Here is a 21,080-nt window from a genome sequence, read left to right as displayed (position 1 = left end):
CCTCATGACAACTTTCTTGACATTTTCCAGATGGACTCACCTTCATGTCTAAACTTAATGATGGACTGTTGATTCTCTTTGCTTATTTGAGCTGTTCTTGCCATAATATGGCTATCTTCAGTATTCCACCCCTACCTTGTCACAACACAACTGATTTACTCAAACACATTAAGAAGGAAAGAAATTCCAGAAATTAGCTTTTAACAAGGCACACCTGTAAATTGAAATATATTCCAGGTGACTACCTCATGTAGCTGGTTGAGAGAATGCCAAGAGTGTACAAAGCTGTCATCAAGGCAAATGGTGGCTACTTTGAAGAATCTAAAATATATTTAGATTTGTTTAACACTTTTTTGGTTACTACATGATTCCATATATGTTATTTCATACTTTGAATGTCTTCACTATTATTTTTTTTGTAGAAAATAGTAAAAATAAAGAAAAGAAACTCTTGAATGTGTAGGTGTCCTAAGTTTTGACTGGTACTGTGTTTTTAAAAATAAATATAACAAATGTTCACCCTCCCAGAGTCCCCGGGTCGTACCTCTTCTGGTATCACCTTACTGCTGGGTCTGAAGAGTGTGTCTGTGAGGCTGGTGGACTGCAGGAAAACACTGAGGTGGAGTGGAACTACAAGAGGAGGACAAGAGGAGGAAGAGGGAGATTTGACACATCAAAGTAAGTTCTGTAGTTTAGTTTGAAGAAATGATATATATCTGCCCCCTGGTGTCTGTTTCCAGGACAACCTGCAGAGTCCTGTTAGATAGACTGATATCTGTTTCCAGTAGAGGTCGACCGATTATGATTTTTCAACGCCAATACCGATACCGATTAATTGGGCCAATTTTATTTTTATTTTTATTTGTAATAATGACAAATACTGAATGAACACTTATTTTAACTTAATATAGTACATCAATAAAATCAATTTATCCTCAAATAAATAATGAAACATGTTCAATTTGGTTTAAATAATGCAAAAACAAAGTGTTGGAGAAGAAAGTAAAAGTGCAATATGTGCCATGTAAGAAAGCTAACGTTTAAGTTCCTTGCTCAGAACATATGAAAGCTGGTGGTTCCTTTTAACATGAGTCTTCAATATTCCCAGGTAAGAAGTTTTAGGTTGTAGTCATTATAGGAATTATTGAACTATTTCCCTCTATACAATTTCATTAACCTTTGACTATTGGATGTTCTTATAGGCACTATAGTATTGCCAGTGTAACAGTATAGCTTCCGTCCCTCTCCTCGCTCCTCCCTGGGCTTGAACCAGGAACAAAACGACAACAGCCACCCTTGAAGCAGCGTTACCCATGCAGAGCAAGGGAAACAACCACTCCAAGGCTCAGAGCAAGTGACGTTTGAAACGCTATTAGCGCGCACTAACTAGCTAGCCATTTCACTGCGGTTACACCAGCCTCATCTCGGGAGTTGATAGGCTTGAAGTCATAAACAGAGCGATGCTTGACGCACAACGAAGAGCTGCTGGCAAAATGCACGAATGGGCTGTTTGAATGAATGTTTACGCGCCTGCTTCTGCCTACCACCGCTCAGTCAGATACTTGTATGCTCAGTCAGATTATATGCAATGCAGGACACGCTAGATAATATCTAGTAATATCATCAACCATGTGTAGTTAACTAGTGATTCTGATTGATTGATTGTTTTTTATAAGATAAGTTTAATGCTAGCTAGCAACTTACCTTGGCTTACTGCATTCGCGTAACAGGCAGTCTCCTTGTGGAGTGCAACGAGAGAGAGGCAGGTCGTTATTGCGTTGGACTAGTTAACTGTAAGGTTGCAAGATTAGATCCCCCGAACTGGTGAAAATCTGTCGTTCTGCCCCTGACCAAGGCAGTTAACCCACCGTTCCTAGTCCATCATTGAAAATAAGAATGTGTTCTTAACTGACTTGACTAGTTAAATAAAGATTAAATAAAGGTGTAACAAAAAAAACAAAATCGGCCAAAATCGGTTTCCAAAAATACTGATTTCCGATTGTTATGCAAACTTGAAATCGGCCCCAATTAATCGGCCATTCCGATTAATCGGTCGACCTCTAGTTTCCAGGACAACCTGCAGAGTTCTGTTATACTGGTATATTTCCACCACAGATTTTTTTTAAATTAGATAATTATCACGTAAATATGTAAATATACCCAAATCATGAAGTGCTGTGAAAACGACACGTTATAATATTAATCAACAATGTCTCAACAATGTCTCTGGTTGGATTTAGGAAGAAGAAGAAGAAGAAGAAGGTCAAAGTTAACCATCCGTCTGACTTTGTTGTTCACACAGGAGAGAGACGTGACTATCGTGGATACTCTGGAGAGCCTCAACAACCTCATGATGCTGACGAGGCAGAGAAAAGTCTCTCCAGAGAAAGAATCCACACAGGAGAAAAGCCATACCACTGCTCTCAGTGTGGAATGACTTTCTCTGAATCACATTCATTGAAATCACACCTTAGAATTCACACAGGAAATAAATCTTATGGCTGTGATCAATTTGGGAAGAGATTTACTAAGCCAAGCAACATGAAATCACACCAACAGACACACACTGGAGAGAAACCTTACCACTGTTCAGATTGTGGGAAAAGCTTTTCAACGTCAAAGTATTTGAAGCTGCACCAGCGGATACACACAGGACTGAAGCCTTATAGCTGTGATCTATGTGGGAAGAGATTCCTTCGGTTAGCCCACCTGAATGTACACAAGAGAATACACACTGGGGAAAAACCATACCACTGCCCTGACTGTGGGAGTAATTTTGTTCATTCAAGTAGTCTGAAAACACACCAGCTGGCACACAAAGGACAGATGCCAAAACCTTACCACTGCTCCGACTGTGAGAAGAGCTTTTCAACATCACATTATTTAAAGCGGCACCAGAGAACACATACTGGAGAGAAGCCATATGGTTGTGATTGGTGTGAGAAGAGATATGCTTTCACAAGTAGCCTGAGTTATCATAAACAAACCCACATTGGAGAGAAACCGTACCACTGCTCTGACTGTGGCATGAGTTTTACTACCTCACAGAACCTGGACGTACACCAAAGAACACACCATGTATAGAAACCGTACCACTGCTCTGAATGTCATTCAAGTTCTCTGATTTACATTTTTAAAAGATACACACAGGAGAGCTACATGACCTCCAACACCAGACCTGGGTAGTAGAACACAGAGTGTGGAATGATCTCCAACACCAGACCTGGGTTGTAGAACACAGAGTGGAATGGCGCCGGAGAAGAAGGCCCGATTGTGTTTATTTGAATAGTTTATTTAATTGTTTATTTGCATTGTTTGTAACTCTTTAATGTTGCCGCTACCGTCTCTTATGACCGAAAATAACTTCTAGACATCAAGACTGCGATTACTTATGCTTATGTTTACCATGTTTTCATTAATAACATGTATTGTTTACCATGTTTTCATTGATAAATCAGGTTCATTAATAACATGTATTGTTTACCATGTTTTCATTGATAAATCAGGTTCATTAATAACATGTATTGTTTACCATGTTTTCATTGATAAATCAGGTTCATTAATAACATGTATTGTTTACCATGTTTTCATTGATAAATCAGGTTCATTAATAACATGTATTGTTTACCATGTTTTCATTGATAAATCAGGTTCATTAATAACATGTATTGTTTACCATGTTTTCATTGATAAATCCATTAAAAACTACCAGCTCACTAGGAGGATCCTCCTCTGAGTACCAACCCCCTCCCCTCACCCCTACCAGCTCACTAGGAGGATCCTCCTCTGAGTACCAACCCCCTCCCCTCACCCCTACCAGCTCACTAGGAGGATCCTCCTCTGAGTACCAACCCCCTCCCCTCACCCCTACCAGCTCACTAGGAGGGACCTCCTCTGAGTACCAACCCCCCCCCCCAGCTCACTAGGAGGGCCTTCCTCTGAGTACCAACCCCCTCCCCTCACCCCTACCAGCTCACTAGGAGGGCCCTCCTCTGAGTACCAACCCCCTCCCCTCACCCCTACCAGCTCACTAGGAGGGCCTTCCTCTGAGTACCAACCCCCTCCCCTCACCCCTACCAGCTCACTAGGAGGATCCTCCTCTGAGTACCAACCCCCTCCCCTCACCCCTACCAGCTCACTAGGAGGATCCTCCTCTGAGTACCAACCCCCTCCCCTCACCCCTACCAGCTCACTAGGAGGGACCTCCTCTGAGTACCAACCCCCCCCCCAGCTCACTAGGAGGGCCTTCCTCTGAGTACCAACCCCCTCCCCTCACCCCTACCAGCTCACTAGGAGGGCCCTCCTCTGAGTACCAACCCCCTCCCCTCACCCCTACCAGCTCACTAGGAGGGCCTTCCTCTGAGTACCAACCCCCTCCCCTCACCCCTACCAGCTCACTAGGAGGGCCCTCCTCTGAGTACCAACCCCCTCCCCTCACCCCTACCAGCTCACTAGGAGGGCCCTCCTCTGAGTACCAACCCCCTCCCCTCACCCCTACCAGCTCACTAGGAGGGCCCTCCTCTGAGTACCAACCCCCCCCCCTCACCCCTACCAGCTCACTAGGAGGACCCTCCTCTGAGTACCACCCTCACCCCTACCAGCTCACTAGGAGGACCCTTTGAGTACCACCCCCCCCCTCCCCTCACCCCTACCAGCTCACTAGGAGGACCCTCCTCTGAGTACCCCCCCCCCCCCTCCCCTCACCCCTACCAGCTCACTAGGAGGGCCCTCCTTTGTGTTGCTGACAAAACTTTGAGGGTGACTTCGGGGACACACCCATCAACTTCAGGACACACCCATCATCTTCGGGGACACGCCCATCAACTTTGGGACACAATCGTGACTTGAATGATTTCTTGCGATCAGTGGGACGCTACTGTCCCACCTTGCCAACTTGGCAGAGCGACAAAGTAAATTCCTATAAATATTAAACTTTCATGGAATCACAAGTGCAATACACCAAAATAAAGCTTAGCTTGTTGTTTATCCAGCCACGGTGTCAGATTTCAAAAAGGCTTTATGGCGAAAGCAAACCATGCTATTATCTGAGGACAGCGCCCAGCACACAAATCCATAACAAATAATTTTCAACCAAGGAGTTGCGACACGAAAGTCAGAAATAGCGATATAATGAATGCCTTTTGAAGATCTTCTTCTGTTGGCACTCCAAAATGTCCCAGTTACATCACAAATTGTAATTTTGTTCGATAAACTCCTTCTTTATATCCATAAAAACTCAGTTTATTTGGTGCGCTTCAGTAATCCACCCAGTTTCCCTCCATCAAAATGCATACAAAATGAATCCCAAACGTTACTGATAAACTTATCCAAACAAGTCAATCAACGTTTAGAATCAGACCTAGTACGCAAATAAACGATAAAATTTAAGACGGAGAATCGTTATTGTCTTTACCGGAGAAAAATACCAAAGAACGCGCTCTCAGTCACGAATGTTGACATCTAGTGGAAGCCCTAGGAACTGCAATCGGGCACAATTTCACCCTATTATAAAAGTGCCAGCCATTGAAATCAGTGGTGGGATGACGTTTTGTTTGGGGGGGATGGTGGTTAGTCCTCTGAGTTTTAACTGCCATTTCAGTTCTGTTGTAGTCACATACATTATTTTAACAGTTTTAGAAACTTTAGAAACTAGAGTGTTTTCTATCCAAATCTACCAATTATATGCAGATCCTATCTTCTGGGCCCGAGTAGCAGGCAGTTTACTCTGGGCACGCTTTTCATCTGGACGTCAAAATACCGCCCCTTAGACCAAAGAGGTTAATTCATGTTCCACTTTTAAGTAATAAAATAAGCATGACATTCAAATTGCCCCCCTGTCGTTTTACAAGATATAAACCCCAGTAACATTTAAAACAATTATTTGGGAGAAAGTTTATCTGTTACAAATGTCAACAACAAAAAATCTGACATGAAGAAATGCACTTAATTTTTATATATAATTAGGAACGATTATTATTATTATTATTATTATTTTCTGTGTGTAAACATCTTACAAAACTACCTGGCTCTGCGAGAATCAGTCCACTACATGTGTTTAGTGCTGGGGAACAGAATCAGTCCACTACATGTGTTTAGTATTGGGGGGCCTAGGAACAGTGGGTTCATTGCCTGTTCAGGGGCAGAATGACAGATTTCTACCTTGTCAGCTCGGGGATTTGAACTTGCAACCTTTCGGTTACTAGTCCAACGGGGGTGAATGGAGGAATGTGTGTGTGTACTGGTATGTTGCATTAATCAACTCCTTATCCAATCAGAACACACAGTGTGTGTTTTCCTACCTATCAGGTTTGTGTGTGTGTAAAAGATACACATTGTTTCAAGTGATCACCGTGAAAGTGAATTTATCAACTATAAGTATCATTACTATTATACTGTATGTTGTAACGTTATAAAAATAATTGAAAGTGATTCACTTTTGTTGTTGTCTCGATAATGAAATGAACTGGTTTCCCCACTCCATTCAGCGGACGGCGATGTGGATCATTTATTTGGTGTCGCCGGTGTGACGTATAATCTAGTGGACGGGACGCGTCTTCAACAACAACAACACGGCTACTATGGATTTAACTGCCTCGGTAGATTGCTAGCCAAAATTTAAACAACTAAAATATTAAAGCTCTTTACATGGTTTCGGTGTATATTAACCACTGTATTTTAAACACACTTTTTTCGTCTTATCCCGTTTAAATTAACATTTACTCTGTTGTTATTAGTCAGGTAGCCCGGTTTGATAAATTGGCCTAGCACTAGGCTAGTCGCTAATGCTAACTAGCTAGCTATCATCCTTGACCATGAGTTCACTAAACTACTCTCCTCTTGCTAAAGAAGAAGAGGTCTGCTGGACGGAGAAAGAGGGTCTGTGGCTGAATGTTGTCGTGAAAGAGGAGAAGGAAGAAGAGGATGTCACAGTAAAACAAGAAGTAGAAGGTGATGCTGTTACAGTGAAAGAAGAAGAGAAAGACTCGTTCAGAGTGAAAGAGGAGGATGTTACAGTAAAAGAAGAGGAGAAAGAGAAAGAGGAGGATGCGGTTTTTGGAGTGAAAGAGGAGATGACTGTCATATCGAAAAAGGAGGAAGAAGAGGAGGAGGAGACAGGAGACCTGATTAACACCAGTAAGTACTGTCTTAAGAACAGAGTCACAACATCTGCAGTTGAACTGATGTGTGGTGTTAAAGGGTCAATCTGCAGTTTAACTGGTGTGTGATTTCAAAGGGTCAATCTGCAGTTCCTACATCTGTTTTTGGACTATAAATGAATGATGTCATTGATTCTATAAATAGCCGTTGTTTCTTGAAGAATAGAACTTATAAACTTTCTTTAAAAAACTAAAAGAATGTAGGTTATATTATTTAAATTATTTCAAGGCTATAGCCAACAAAGAAATACGCTCAGCATTTTAAACAACATTTCATTCTATTAAATAATTACAGTCTGAACTGTATAGCCTATAGCCTGTGAGTTAAATATAAAATAAATGGGGAAAAAAGGACTTAGTGCCTTTGAATTCATTTTCAGAAACACAAGTTTGGCCAGTCTGGGGCTTCAGGCTCATGCGATGGTGGCTGGAGAATATCCTCTCCACACATGCAGAGCCACTGGGGAAGCTAAACACCCTTCAGGCCACTCTTGACAGGCTGGGCAGAGATGCAGAGCCACTGGGGAAGCTAAACACCCTTCAGGCCACTCTTGACAGGCTGGGCAGAGATGCAGAGCCACTGGGGAAGCTAAACACCCGTCAGGCCACTCTTGACAGGCTGGGCAGAGATGCAGAGCCACTGGGGAAGCTAAACACCCTTCAGCCCACTCTTGACAGGCTGGGCAGAGATGCAGAGCCACTGGGGAAGCTAAACACCCTTCAGGCCACTCTTGACAGGCTGGGCAGAGATGCAGAGCCACTGGGGAAGCTAAACACCCTTCAGGCCACTCTTGACAGGCTGGGCAGAGATGCAGAGCCACTGGGGAAGCTAAACACCCTTCAGGCCACTCTTGACAGGCTGGGCAGAGATGCAGAGCCCCTGGGGAAGCTAAACACCCATTTGGTCACTCTTGACAGGCTGGGCAGAGATGCAGAGCCCCTGGGGAAGCTAAACACCCATTTGGTCACTCTTGACAGGCAGAGATGCAGATTTGAGATTTTTCTATACATAGGCCTAAAGGTTTTTAGGCAAAATTCAAAACGGAAAGCGCTCCTTGAACGTGGGAAAATTCCAGGCCTATTGGGCCAAAAATCAATTATGGCCTATAGTATAGATAATAAAACCAAAATTAACTAACCGTTTAAGAGATCAGATTTTTTTTGTTTATAAATACTTTGCTACAATGACACACTTAGTTATCTACCTACTTTGTTCCATTCTTTTAGCATGTGCATCTAGTAATCTACACCACCATTGTTTTTGGGATACGTGTCTGTTCAGATTATTTAGTTGTGGACAGTCCATCACCACACTCCCTCTCTTGGTCCTCAGTCCATCACCACACTCCCTCTCTTGGTCCTCAGTCCATCACCACACTCCCTCTCTTGGTCCTCAGTCCATCACCACACTCCCTCTCTTGGTCCTCAGTCCATCACCACACTCCCTCTCTTGGTCCTCAGTCCATCACCACACTCCCTCTCTTGCTCTTGGTCCTCAGTCCATCACCACACTCCCTCTCTTGCTCTTGGTCCTCAGTCCATCACCACACTCCCTCACTTGCTCTTGGTCCTCAGTCCATCACCACACTCCCTCTCTTGGTCCTCAGTCCATCACCACACTCCCTCTCTTGCTCTTGGTCCTCAGTCCATCACCACACTCCCTCTCTTGGTCCTCAGTCCATCACCACACTCCCTCTCTTGCTCTTGGTCCTCAGTCCATCACCACACTCCCTCTCTTGGTCCTCAGTCCATCACCACACTCCCTCTCTTGCTCTTGGTCCTCATCTTTGTAAGTCACTTTGATTTTGTACCTGTGTGTTTTATCAGTTTCTATATGTAAAATATTTGAGTGAACTCCATGACAGTAGATTAAGGGGATAATAGAAGCACGTAAATAGACGACAGATGCATGCTGGGCCGGGCCCTGAGCTCGTGAAGTGAAGAGCTACTGGAGCGAAATTGGAGAAAGCCGACGGTCTTCTGGGTAGTTTGGGTGAGACCCAGGTGGTATACCCTCTAGCCTTCTGGGTAGTTTGGGTGAGACCCAGGTGGTTTACCCTCCAGCCTTCTGGGTAGTTTGGGTGAGACCCAGGTGGTATACCCTCTAGCCTTCTGGGTAGTTTGGGTGAGACCCAGGTGGTATACCCTCTAGCCTTCTGGGTAGTTTGGGTGAGACCCAGGTGGTATACGCTCCAGCCTTCTGGGTAGTTTGGGTGAGACCCAGGTGGTATACCCTCTAGCCTTCTGGGTAGTTTGGGTGAGACCCAGGTGGTATACCCTCCAGCCTTCTGGGTAGTTTGGGTGAAACCCAGGTGGTATACCCTCCAGCCTTCTGGGTAGTTTGGGTGAGACCCAGGTGGTATACCCTCCAGCCTTCTAGGTAGTTTGGGTGAGACCCAGGTGGTATACCCTCCAGCCTTCTGGGTAGTTTGGGTGAGACCCAGGTGGTATACCCTCTAGCCTTCTGGGTAGTTTGGGTGAGACCCAGGTGGTATACCCTCTAGCCTTCTGGGTAGTTTGGGTGAGACCCAGGTGGTATACGCTCTAGCCTTCTGGGTAGTTTGGGTGAGACCCAGGTGGTATACCCTCTAGCCTTCTGGGTAGTTTGGGTGAGACCCAGGTGGTATACCCTCTAGCCTTCTGGGTAGTTTGGGTGAGACCCAGGTGGTATACGCTCCAGCCTTCTGGGTCATTTGGGTGAGTCCCAGATGGTTGTATTTTGACCCAGAAGCCAACAACAGCAGTCTCCAGGCAACAATAGACACATAAAAGACCTGCCTTGACTTCCTCATAGTTCTACAACAAAGGCTCTGTGACAGACCTGCCTTGACTTCCTCATAGTTCTACAACAAAGGCTCTGTGACAGACATCGAAATTGAGTTCAGGTGCATCCTGTTTCCATTGGTCATCCTTGAGATGTTTCTACAACTTAATTTGAGTCCCACCTGTGGTAAATTCAATTAATTGAACATGATTTGGAAAGGCACACACCTGTCTATATAAGGTCCCACAGTTGACAGTGCATGTCAGAGAAAAACCCAAGCCATAAGGTAGAAGGAATTGTCTGTAGAGCTCCAAGACAGAATTGTGTCGAGGCACAGTTCTGGGGAAGGTTACCAAAAAATGTCTGCAGCATTGAAGGTCCCCAAGAACACAGTGGCCTCAATCATTATTAAATGGAAGAAGTTTAGAACCACCAAGACTCTTCCTAGATCTGGCTGCCCGGCCAAACTGAGCAATCAGGGGGGAAGGGCCTTGGTCAGAGAGGTGATCAAGAACTCGATGTTCACTCTGATCATCATGTCTGGAGGAAACCTGGCACCATCCCTACGGTGAAGCATAGTGGTGGCAGCACCATGCGGTGGGGATATTTTTCAGCGGCAGGGAGACTCGTAAGAATCGCAGAGCAGCCTGAACTTGAACCCAACCGAACATCTCTGGAGAGAAAGGAAATTAGCTGTGTAGCAAAACTCCCCGTCCAATCTGACAGAGAGGATCCTCAACTTCGGCGATGTCATCTACAAAATAGCTTCCAACACTCTAACTCAGCAAATTTGATGTAGTCTATCACAGTGCCATCCGTTTTGTCACCAAAGCCCCATATACCACCCACAACTGCGACCTGTATGCTCTCGTTGCACCTTCATATTCGTCGCCAAACCCACTGGCTCCAGGTCATCTACAAGTCTCTGCTAGGTAAAGCCCCGCCTTATCTCAGCTCACTGGTCACCATTGCAGCACCCACTCGTAGCACGCGCTCCAGCAGGTATATCTCACTGGTCACATCCAAAGCCAAATCCTCCTTCGGCCGCCTTTCCTTCCAGTTCTCTGCGGGCAATGACTGGAACAAACTGCAAAAATCACTGAAACTGGAGACTCATCTCCCTCACTAGCTTTAAGCACCAGCTGTCAGAGCAGCTCACAGATCACTGCACCTGTACATAGCCCATCTGTAAATAGCCCATCCAACTACCTCATCCCCATACTGTTATTGAAAAAAATAATTTTGCTCCTTTGTACCCCAGTATCTCTACTTGCACACTCATCTTCTGCACGTCTACCATTCCAGTGTTTAATTGCTATATTGTAATTATTTAACCACTATGGCCTATTCATTGCCTTACCTCTCTTATCCTACCTCATTTGCACACACTGTATATAGACATTTTCTATTATATAATAGACAATGTTTGTTTGTTCCATGTGTAACTCTGTCTTGTTGTGTGTGTCGAACTGCTTTGCTTTATTCTTGGCCAGGTCGCAGTTGTAAATGAGAACTTGTTCTCAACCAGCCTACCTGGTTAAATAAAGGTGTTCTCAACCAGCCTACCTGGTTAAATAAAGGTGTTCTCAACCAGCCTACCTGGTTAAATAAAGGTGTTCTCAACCAGCCTACCTGGTTAAATAAAGGTGAAATAAATCAAATTAAAATAAATGGACATTACTACTAATGTGAAATGACGAAATATGACTGATGTTCATCACTAGACTGTCTTATTAGTTTAGTACTATTAGTTAATGCTAGCAGATATCATAGACTTCCAGTCATTGTGCTAACGGATTAGCTCGCAAATCTACCGCTAACGTCCTTCAATACTGGACACAGAGACCAAAATGGTATCCGTGAGTTAATCTGACTGGGGAAGTAGGTAAATGGTTCATTAAAGGTTAGAAGAAATGTGTAAAAAATTTTACATATTCACTATATTGACTTGTGTGACTTTGTTGTTCAAACAGGAGAGAGACGGGACTATCTTGGGTCCTCCGGGGAGCCTCAACAACAACATGATGCTGACGAGGTTGAGAAGAGTCTCTCCACGTCAGAACACATCAAGAAACACCCGCAGAGATTAATCTATTCAACAGAACTTAAAAGACATCAGAGAATCAATACAGGAGAAAAACTTCATAGCTGTGATCAATGTGGGAAGAGTTTTGCTAAGGCAGGAGGCCTGGCAACACACCACAGAATACACACGGGAGAAAAACCTTACCACTGCTCTGACTGTGGAATGAGCTTTGCTACCTCAAGCCAGCTGATAAGACATCAGAAAACACACACAGGAGAAAAGCCTTATTGCTGTGATCAGTGTGGGAAGAGATTCATTCAATCAGCGAACCTGACTGTACACAAGAGAATACACACTGGAGAGAAACCGTACCACTGCTCCAACTGTGCGAAGAGCTTTTCTACTTCAAGCGGATTGATAACACACCAGCGAACACACACAGGAGAGAAGCCTTACCACTGCTCTGACTGTGGAAAGAGCTGTACCACCTCAAGTGCACTGATATCACACCAGCGTACACACACAGGAGAGAAGCATTACCACTGCTCTGATTGCGGGAAGAGTTTTGCTACTTTAAGCAACCTGACACAACACCAGCGAACACACACAGTAGGAAAGCCTCATAGCTGTGATCAATGTGAGAAGAGATACTCCCATCTAATGTCTCTGATTAAACATCAGAAAATACATGAAGAAGATACAGACCTAGGTAGAAGAACACAGAGTGTAGAATGATCTCCAACACCAGACCTGGGTAGAAGAACACAGAGTGTAGAATGATCTCCAACACCAGACCTGGGTAGACGAACACAGAGTGTAGAATGATCTCCAACACCAGACCTGGGTAGTAGAACACAGAGTGTAGGATGAACTCCAACACCAGACCTAGGTAGTAGAACACAGAGTGTGGAATGACATCCAACACCAGACCTGGGTAGTAGAACACATAATGTGGAATGATCTCCAACACCAGACCTGGGTAGTAGAACACAGAGTGTGGAATGACCTCCAACACCAGACCTGGGTAGTAGAACACAGAGTGTGGAATGACCTCCAACACCAGACCTGGGTAGTAGAACACTGAGTGTGGAATGACCTCCAACACCAGACCTGGGTAGTAGAACACTGAGTGTGGAATGACCTCCAACACCAGACCTGGGTGGTAGAACACAGAGTGTGGAATGATATCTTTGTGATAACTTTTGATGCAGCTGGTTCAACTTGTTTCATCCTTCAGTATTTCTTAAATAATACTATTGACAGCTCTAATGTCAAATGATCAGATGTCCTAGTTTGTAAATGATCAAACATTTATAGAAACATTTTATAGAATAAACATCAGGGACATATGAAAACACCTGTGGAACGCTTCTCGGTTGCCCCGGCAACAATTCCCATAACATGATGCTGCCACCACTAGACTTGAAAAGAGGGTTTTACTCAGTGTTGTGCTGGATTGGATTTTGACCTAAATTGTCGTTTTTAATTTCGTCCCAAAAAGTTATTTCACCATTATTTAACTAGGCAAGTCAGTTAAGAACAAATTCTTATTTTACAATGACGGCCTACACCGGCCAAACCCGGACGACGTTGGGCCAATTGTGTGGCTCCCTATGGACTGAACCAGCTAACGGAACATTGAACCAGCTAACAGAACATTGAACCAGCTAACGGAACATTGAACCAGCTAACGGAACATTGAACCAACTAACGGAACATTGAACCAACTAACGGAACATTGAATCAGCTAACGGAACATTGAACCAACTAACGGAACATTGAACCAACTAACGGAACATTGAATCAGCTAACGGAACATTGCACCAACTAACGGAACATTGAACCAACTAACGGAACATTGAACCAACTAACGGAACATTGAACCAACTAACGGAACATTGAACCAACTAACGGAACATTGAATCAGCTAACGGAACATTGCACCAACTAACGGAACATTGAACCAACTAACGGAACATTGAACCAACTAACGGAACATTGAACCAGCTGACGGAACATTGAACCAACTGACGGAACATTGAACCAACTAACGGAACATTGAACCAACTAACGGAACATTGAACCAACTAACAGAACATTGAACCAACTAACGGAACATTGAATCAGCTAACGGAACATTGCACCAACTAACGGAACATTGAACCAACTAACGGAACATTGAACCAGCTAACAGAACATTAAACCAACTAACGGAACATTGAAGCAGCTGACGGAACATTGAATCAGCTAACGGAACATTGAATCAGCTAACGGAACATTGCACCAACTAACGGAACATTGAACCAACTAACAGAACGTTGAACCAGCTAACAGAACGTTGAGTCAGTTTTACATATTCCTAAACATGTACAGTGTTCCAAATGTCATATTGTTGATAAATATGTAGTTCTCTTATATTTTAGTTGAATCTGTATTTGTTTTATACAAATCACACCGTAATACCTGAGGGTAATCATTTTTATTTTATTCAATTGAGTATTGTAACAAGTATAAAAAAGCGAATGTGTTTGAGAATGAGTCAACTGTGTTGGGTGTATTGTGAGGGTCAAAAGAGAGAGGGAGGGTGGGAGAGAGAGGGCGGGTAAAAGAGGAGAGAAATAGACAAATGGAGGGCGAGAGAGAGAGGGCAGGTGGGTAAGAGAGAAGGAGAGAAATAGACACACAGACAGAAAGGGTGGGTAAGAGAGGAGAGAAATAGACAGAGAGAGAGGGCAGGTGGGTAAGAGAGGAGAGGAATAGACAGAGAGAGAGGGCAGGTGGGTAAGAGAGGAGAGAAATAGACAGAGAGAGAGGGAAGGAGAGAAGTAGACAGATGGAGAGAGAGGGCAGGTGGGTAAGAGAGGAGAGAAATAGACAGAGAGAGAGGGAAGGAGAGAAGTAGACAGATGGAGAGAGAGGGCAGGTGGGTAAGAGAGGAGAGAAATAGACAGAGAGAGAGGGAAGGAGAGAAGTAGACAGATGGAGAGAGAGGGCAGGTGGGTAAGAGAGGAGAGGAATAGACTGAGAGAGAGGGCAGGTGGGTAAGAGAGGAGAGAAATAGACCGAGAGAGAGGGAAGGAGAGAAGTAGACAGATGGAGAGAGAGGGCAGGTGGGTAAGAGAGGAGAGGAATAGACAGAGAGAGAGGGCAGGTGGGTAAGAGAGGAGAGAAATAGACAGAGAGAGAGGGCAGGTGGGTAAGAGAGGAGAGGAATAGACAGAGAGAGAGGGCAGGTGGGTAAGAGAGGAGAGAAATAGACCGAGAGAGAGGGAAGGAGAGAAGTAGACAGATGGAGAGAGAGGGCAGGTGGGTAAGAGAGGAGAGGAATAGACTGAGAGAGAGGGCAGGTGGGTAAGAGAGGAGAGGAATAGACAGAGAGAGAGGGCAGGTGGGTAAGAGAGGAGAGAAATAGACCGAGAGAGAGGGAAGGAGAGAAGTAGACAGATGGAGAGAGAGGGCAGGTGGGTAAGAGAGGAGAGAAATAGACAGAGAGAGAGGGAAGGAGAGAAGTAGACAGATGGAGAGAGGGAAGGAGAGAAGTAGACAGATGGAGAGAGAGGGCAGGTGGGTAAGAGAGGAGAGGAATAGACTGAGAGAGAGGGCAGGTGGGTAAGAGAGGAGAGAAATAGACAGAGAGAGAGGGAAGGAGAGAAGTAGACAGATGGAGAGAGGGAAGGAGAGAAGTAGACAGATGGAGAGAGAGGGCAGGTGGGTAAGAGAGGAGAGGAATAGACAGAGAGAGAGGGCAGGTGGGTAAGAGAGGAGAGAAATAGACAGAGAGAGAGGGAAGGAGAGAAGTAGACAGATGGAGAGAGAGGGCAGGTGGGTAAGAGAGGAGAGAAATAGACAGAGAGAGAGGGAAGGAGAGAAGTAGACAGATGGAGAGAGGGAAGGAGAGAAGTAGACAGATGGAGAGAGAGGGCAGGTGGGTAAGAGAGGAGAGGAATAGACTGAGAGAGAGGGCAGGTGGGTAAGAGAGGAGAGAAATAGACAGAGAGAGAGGGAAGGAGAGAAGTAGACAGATGGAGAGAGGGAAGGAGAGAAGTAGACAGATGGAGAGAGAGGGCAGGTGGGTAAGAGAGGAGAGGAATAGACAGAGAGAGAGGGCAGGTGGGTAAGAGAGGAGAGAAATAGACAGAGAGAGAGGGAAGGAGAGAAGTAGACAGATGGAGAGAGAGGGCAGGTGGGTAAGAGAGGAGAGAAATAGACAGAGAGAGAGGGAAGGAGAGAAGTAGACAGATGGAGAGAGGGAAGGAGAGAAGTAGACAGATGGAGAGAGAGGGCAGGTGGGTAAGAGAGGAGAGGAATAGACTGAGAGAGAGGGCAGGTGGGTAAGAGAGGAGAGAAATAGACAGAGAGAGAGGGAAGGAGAGAAGTAGACAGATGGAGAGAGGGAAGGAGAGAAGTAGACAGATGGAGAGAGAGGGAAGGAGAGAAGTAGACAGATGGAGAGAGGGAAGGAGAGAAGTAGACAGATGGAGAGAGAGGGAAGGAGAGAAGTACAGATGGAGAGAGAGGGAAGGAGAGAAGTAGACAGAGAGAGAGGGAAGGAGAGAAGTAGACAGAAGGAGAGAAGTAGACAGATGGAGAGAGAGGGAAGGAGAGAAGTAGACAGATGGAGAGAGGGAAGGAGAGAAGTAGACAGATGGAGAGAGAGAGAGGGAAGGAGAGAAGTAGACAGATGGAGAGAGGGAAGGAGAGAAGTAGACAGATGGAGAGAGGGAAGGAGAGAAGTAGACAGATGGAGAGAGAGGGAAGGAGAGAAGTAGACAGATGGAGAGAGAGGGAAGGAGAGAAGTAGACAGATGGAGAGAGAGAGAGAGGGAAGGAGAGAAGTAGACAGATGGAGAGAGGGAAGGAGAGAAGTAGACAGATGGAGAGAGAGAGAAGGAGAGAAGTAGACAGATGGAGAGAGAGGGAAGGAGAGAAGTAGACAGATGGAGAGAGGGAAGGAGAGAAGTAGACAGATGGAGAGAGAGGGAAGGAGAGAAGTAGACAGATGGAGAGAGGGAAGGAGAGAAGTAGACAGATGGAGAGAGAGGGAAGGAGAGAAGTAGACAGATGGAGAGAAGTAGACAGATGGAGAGAGAGGGCAGGAGAGAAGTAGACAGAAGGAGAGAAGTAGACAGATGGAGAGAGAGGGAAGGAGAGAAGTAGACAGATGGAGAGAGAGGGAAGGAGAGAAGTAGACAGATGGAGAGAGAGGGTGGGTAAGAGAGGAGAGAAATAGACAGATGGAGAGAGGGAAGGAGAGAAGTAGACAGATGGAGAGAAGTAGACAGATGGAGAGAGAGAGAGAGAGGGCAGGAGAGAAGTAGACAGATGGAGAGAAGTAGACAGATGGAGAGAAGTAGACAGATGGAGAGAGAGAGAGAGAGGGAAGGAGAGAAGTAGACAGATGGAGAGAGGGAAGGAGAGAGGGAAGGAGAGAAGTAGACAGATGGAGAGAGAGAGAGAGAGGGTAGGAGAGGAGTAGACAGATGGAGAGAGGGGGCAGGTGGGTAAGAGAGAAGTAGACAGATGGAGAGAGAGGGAAGGAGAGAAGTAGACAGATGGAGAGAGGGAAGGAGAGAAGTAGACAGATGGAGAGAGAGGGCAGGTGGGTAAGAGAGGAGAGGAATAGACTGAGAGAGAGGGCAGGTGGGTAAGAGAGGAGAGAAATAGACAGAGAGAGAGGGAAGGAGAGAAGTAGACAGATGGAGAGAGGGAAGGAGAGAAGTAGACAGATGGAGAGAGAGGGAAGGAGAGAAGTAGACAGATGGAGAGAGGGAAGGAGAGAAGTAGACAGATGGAGAGAGAGGGAAGGAGAGAAGTACAGATGGAGAGAGAGGGAAGGAGAGAAGTAGACAGAGAGAGAGGGAAGGAGAGAAGTAGACAGAAGGAGAGAAGTAGACAGATGGAGAGAGAGGGAAGGAGAGAAGTAGACAGATGGAGAGAGGGAAGGAGAGAAGTAGACAGATGGAGAGAGAGAGAGGGAAGGAGAGAAGTAGACAGATGGAGAGAGGGAAGGAGAGAAGTAGACAGATGGAGAGAGGGAAGGAGAGAAGTAGACAGATGGAGAGAGAGGGAAGGAGAGAAGTAGACAGATGGAGAGAGAGGGAAGGAGAGAAGTAGACAGATGGAGAGAGAGAGAGAGGGAAGGAGAGAAGTAGACAGATGGAGAGAGGGAAGGAGAGAAGTAGACAGATGGAGAGAGAGAGAAGGAGAGAAGTAGACAGATGGAGAGAGAGGGAAGGAGAGAAGTAGACAGATGGAGAGAGGGAAGGAGAGAAGTAGACAGATGGAGAGAGAGGGAAGGAGAGAAGTAGACAGATGGAGAGAGGGAAGGAGAGAAGTAGACAGATGGAGAGAGAGGGAAGGAGAGAAGTAGACAGATGGAGAGAAGTAGACAGATGGAGAGAGAGGGCAGGAGAGAAGTAGACAGAAGGAGAGAAGTAGACAGATGGAGAGAGAGGGAAGGAGAGAAGTAGACAGATGGAGAGAGAGGGAAGGAGAGAAGTAGACAGATGGAGAGAGAGGGTGGGTAAGAGAGGAGAGAAATAGACAGATGGAGAGAGGGAAGGAGAGAAGTAGACAGATGGAGAGAAGTAGACAGATGGAGAGAGAGAGAGAGAGGGCAGGAGAGAAGTAGACAGATGGAGAGAAGTAGACAGATGGAGAGAAGTAGACAGATGGAGAGAGAGAGAGAGAGGGAAGGAGAGAAGTAGACAGATGGAGAGAGGGAAGGAGAGAGGGAAGGAGAGAAGTAGACAGATGGAGAGAGAGAGAGAGAGGGTAGGAGAGGAGTAGACAGATGGAGAGAGGGGGCAGGTGGGTAAGAGAGAAGTAGACAGATGGAGAGAGAGGGAAGGAGAGAAGTAGACAGATGGAGAGAAGTAGACAGATGGAGAGAAGTAGACAGAGAGAGAGAGGGCAGGGGGGTAAGAGAGGAGAGAAGTAGACAGATGGAGAGAAGTAGACAGAGAGAGAGAGAGGGCAGGGGGGTAAGAGAGGAGAGAAGTAGACAGATGGAGAGAAGTAGACAGAGAGAGAGAGGGCAGGGGGGTAAGAGAGGAGAGAAGTAGACAGATGGAGAGAAGTAGACAGAGAGAGAGAGAGGGCAGGGGGGTAAGAGAGGAGAGAAGTAGACAGATGGAGAGAAGTAGACAGAGAGAGAGAGAGGGCAGGGGGGTAAGAGAGGAGAGAAGTAGACAGATGGAGAGAAGTAGACAGAGAGAGAGAGAGGGCAGGGGGGTAAGAGAGGAGAGAAGTAGACAGATGGAGAGAAGTAGACAGATGGAGAGAGGGGGAAGGAGAGGGAAGGAGAGAAGTAGACAGATGGAGAGAAGTAGACAGATGGAGAGAGAGGGAAGGAGAGAAGTAGACAGATGGAGAGAGGGGGAAGGAGAGAAGTAGACAGATGGAGAGAGGGAAGGAGAGAAGTAGACAGATGGAGAGAGAGGGGTAATCATAATAATATTATATAAATATACATAAAACCATAATCATTATGCTTAATTCTATGTAAAAAAAATATGTTAATTTTTCTGCATATCTAAGCATACCTCCTGATCTGTCTGTATCCTCCTGACTGGTGGTTCTTTCTGATAAAGAAAATAAATATGCTTCTCTGCATCTCTGCTAAAATCTGGGTAAAAGAGTGACGTGTGTGAGTCTTATTCAGTACGTTTAGTTATTGTTTGCTTTTCCCAAGTCTACCAGCCTTACCAGCAGACATGTCAGATAGTTAGACATGCTATTCTACCTTGATAGCTAAGATAGAGTAGCTTGTCTATCTTGATAGCTAACATAGTTAGACAAGCTACTCTATCAAGATAGCTAACATAGTTAGACATGCTACTCTACCTTGATAGCTAAGATGGTTAGACAAGCTACTCTACCTTGATAGCTAAGATGGTTAGACAAGCTATTCTATCTTGATAGCTAAGATAGTTAGACAAGCTACTCTACCTTGATAGCTAAGATGGTTAGACAAGCTATTCTATCTTGATAGCTAAGATAGTTAGACAAGCTACTCTACCTTGATAGCTAAGATGGTTAGACAAGCTATTCTATCTTGATAGCTAGGATAGTTAGACAAGCTACTCTATCTTGATAGCTAACATAGTTAGACAAGCTACTCTACCTTGATAGCTAAGATGGTTAGACAAGCTATTCTATCTTGATAGCTAAGATAGTTAGACAAGCTACTCTATCTTGATAGCTAAGATAGTTAGACAAGCTACTCTACCTTGATAGCTAAGATGGTTAGACAAGCTATTCTATCTTGATAGCTAGGAAAGTTAGACAAGCTACTCTATCTTGATAGCTAACATAGTTAGACAAGCTACTCTACCTTGATAGCTAAGATGGTTAGACAAGCTATTCTATCTTGATAGCTAAGATAGTTAGACAAGCTACTCTATCTTGATAGCTAAGATAGAGTAGCTTGTCTATCTTGATAGCTAACATAGTTAGACAAGCTATTCTACCTTGATAGCTAAGATAGTTAGACAAGCTAACTACTATATCTTGATAGCTAAGATAGTTAGACAAGCTAGTTACTCTATCTTGATAGCTAAGATAGTAGACAAGCTAGCTACTCTAACTTGATAGCTAAGATAGTAGACAAGCTAGCTACTCTATCTTGATTGCTAAGATAGTTAGACAAGCTAGCTACTCTATCTTGATAGCCTGAAATGGCATCTTTGGTAGCTAGTTATAATGGTGGGAGATTGGCAACCTATCTGGGCTAATAGCCAACTTCATCAAAACACTAGGTAGTAGTAACAACAACACAGAAACAACAACAACAACAAACATTTCTTTCTTCGTTTTCGTCTGCCGTACAACAGCATAAAGTAAGTCAGCATACTATACATACATATACATACTATATATACATACTATATATATATATACATATACATACTATATATACATATACATACTATATATACATACATATACAACACTAGGTGGCTAGTAGTAACAACAACACAGAAACAACAACAACAACAAACATTTCATTCGTTTTAGTGTGTCGCACAACAGCATAAAGTAGGTCAGCATACTATATATACATATACATACTATATATACATATACATACTATATACATATACATACTATATACATATACATACTATATATA

The 21,080-nt window shown here is 44.6% G+C and overlaps 1 protein-coding gene across 1 annotated transcript; it reads left to right on the top strand.

Moving 5' to 3' along the window:
- The first annotated feature begins 6,538 nt into the window (after positions 1 to 6,538).
- Positions 6,539 to 14,479, top strand: LOC116358864 (zinc finger protein 239-like). Its single transcript, XM_031811122.1, has 2 exons — positions 6,539 to 7,134; positions 11,895 to 14,479. Exons 1-2 carry the CDS (start codon positions 6,813 to 6,815, stop codon positions 12,680 to 12,682), a joined length of 1,110 nt encoding a protein of 369 aa, XP_031666982.1. The 5' UTR covers positions 6,539 to 6,812; the 3' UTR covers positions 12,683 to 14,479.
- Positions 14,480 to 21,080: the final 6,601 nt, after the last annotated feature.

Source organism: Oncorhynchus kisutch, unplaced genomic scaffold (genome assembly GCF_002021735.2).
Source record: "Oncorhynchus kisutch isolate 150728-3 unplaced genomic scaffold, Okis_V2 Okis01b-Okis20b_hom, whole genome shotgun sequence".
Classification (NCBI taxonomy): Eukaryota; Metazoa; Chordata; class Actinopteri; order Salmoniformes; family Salmonidae; genus Oncorhynchus; species Oncorhynchus kisutch.
Note: the sequence above shows the minus strand (reverse complement) of the source record. Positions and strands in the feature narration are given on the sequence as shown.

Excerpts from the sequence above, each read along its gene's own strand:
- LOC116358864 (XM_031811122.1), top strand. The coding sequence starts at position 6,813 with ATGAGTTCACTAAACTACTCTCCTCTTGCTAAAGAAGAAGAGGTCTGC. Across the intron at positions 7,135-11,894 it reads AGGAGACCTGATTAACACCA|GAGAGAGACGGGACTATCTT; the intron begins GTAAGTACTGTC and ends TTGTTCAAACAG.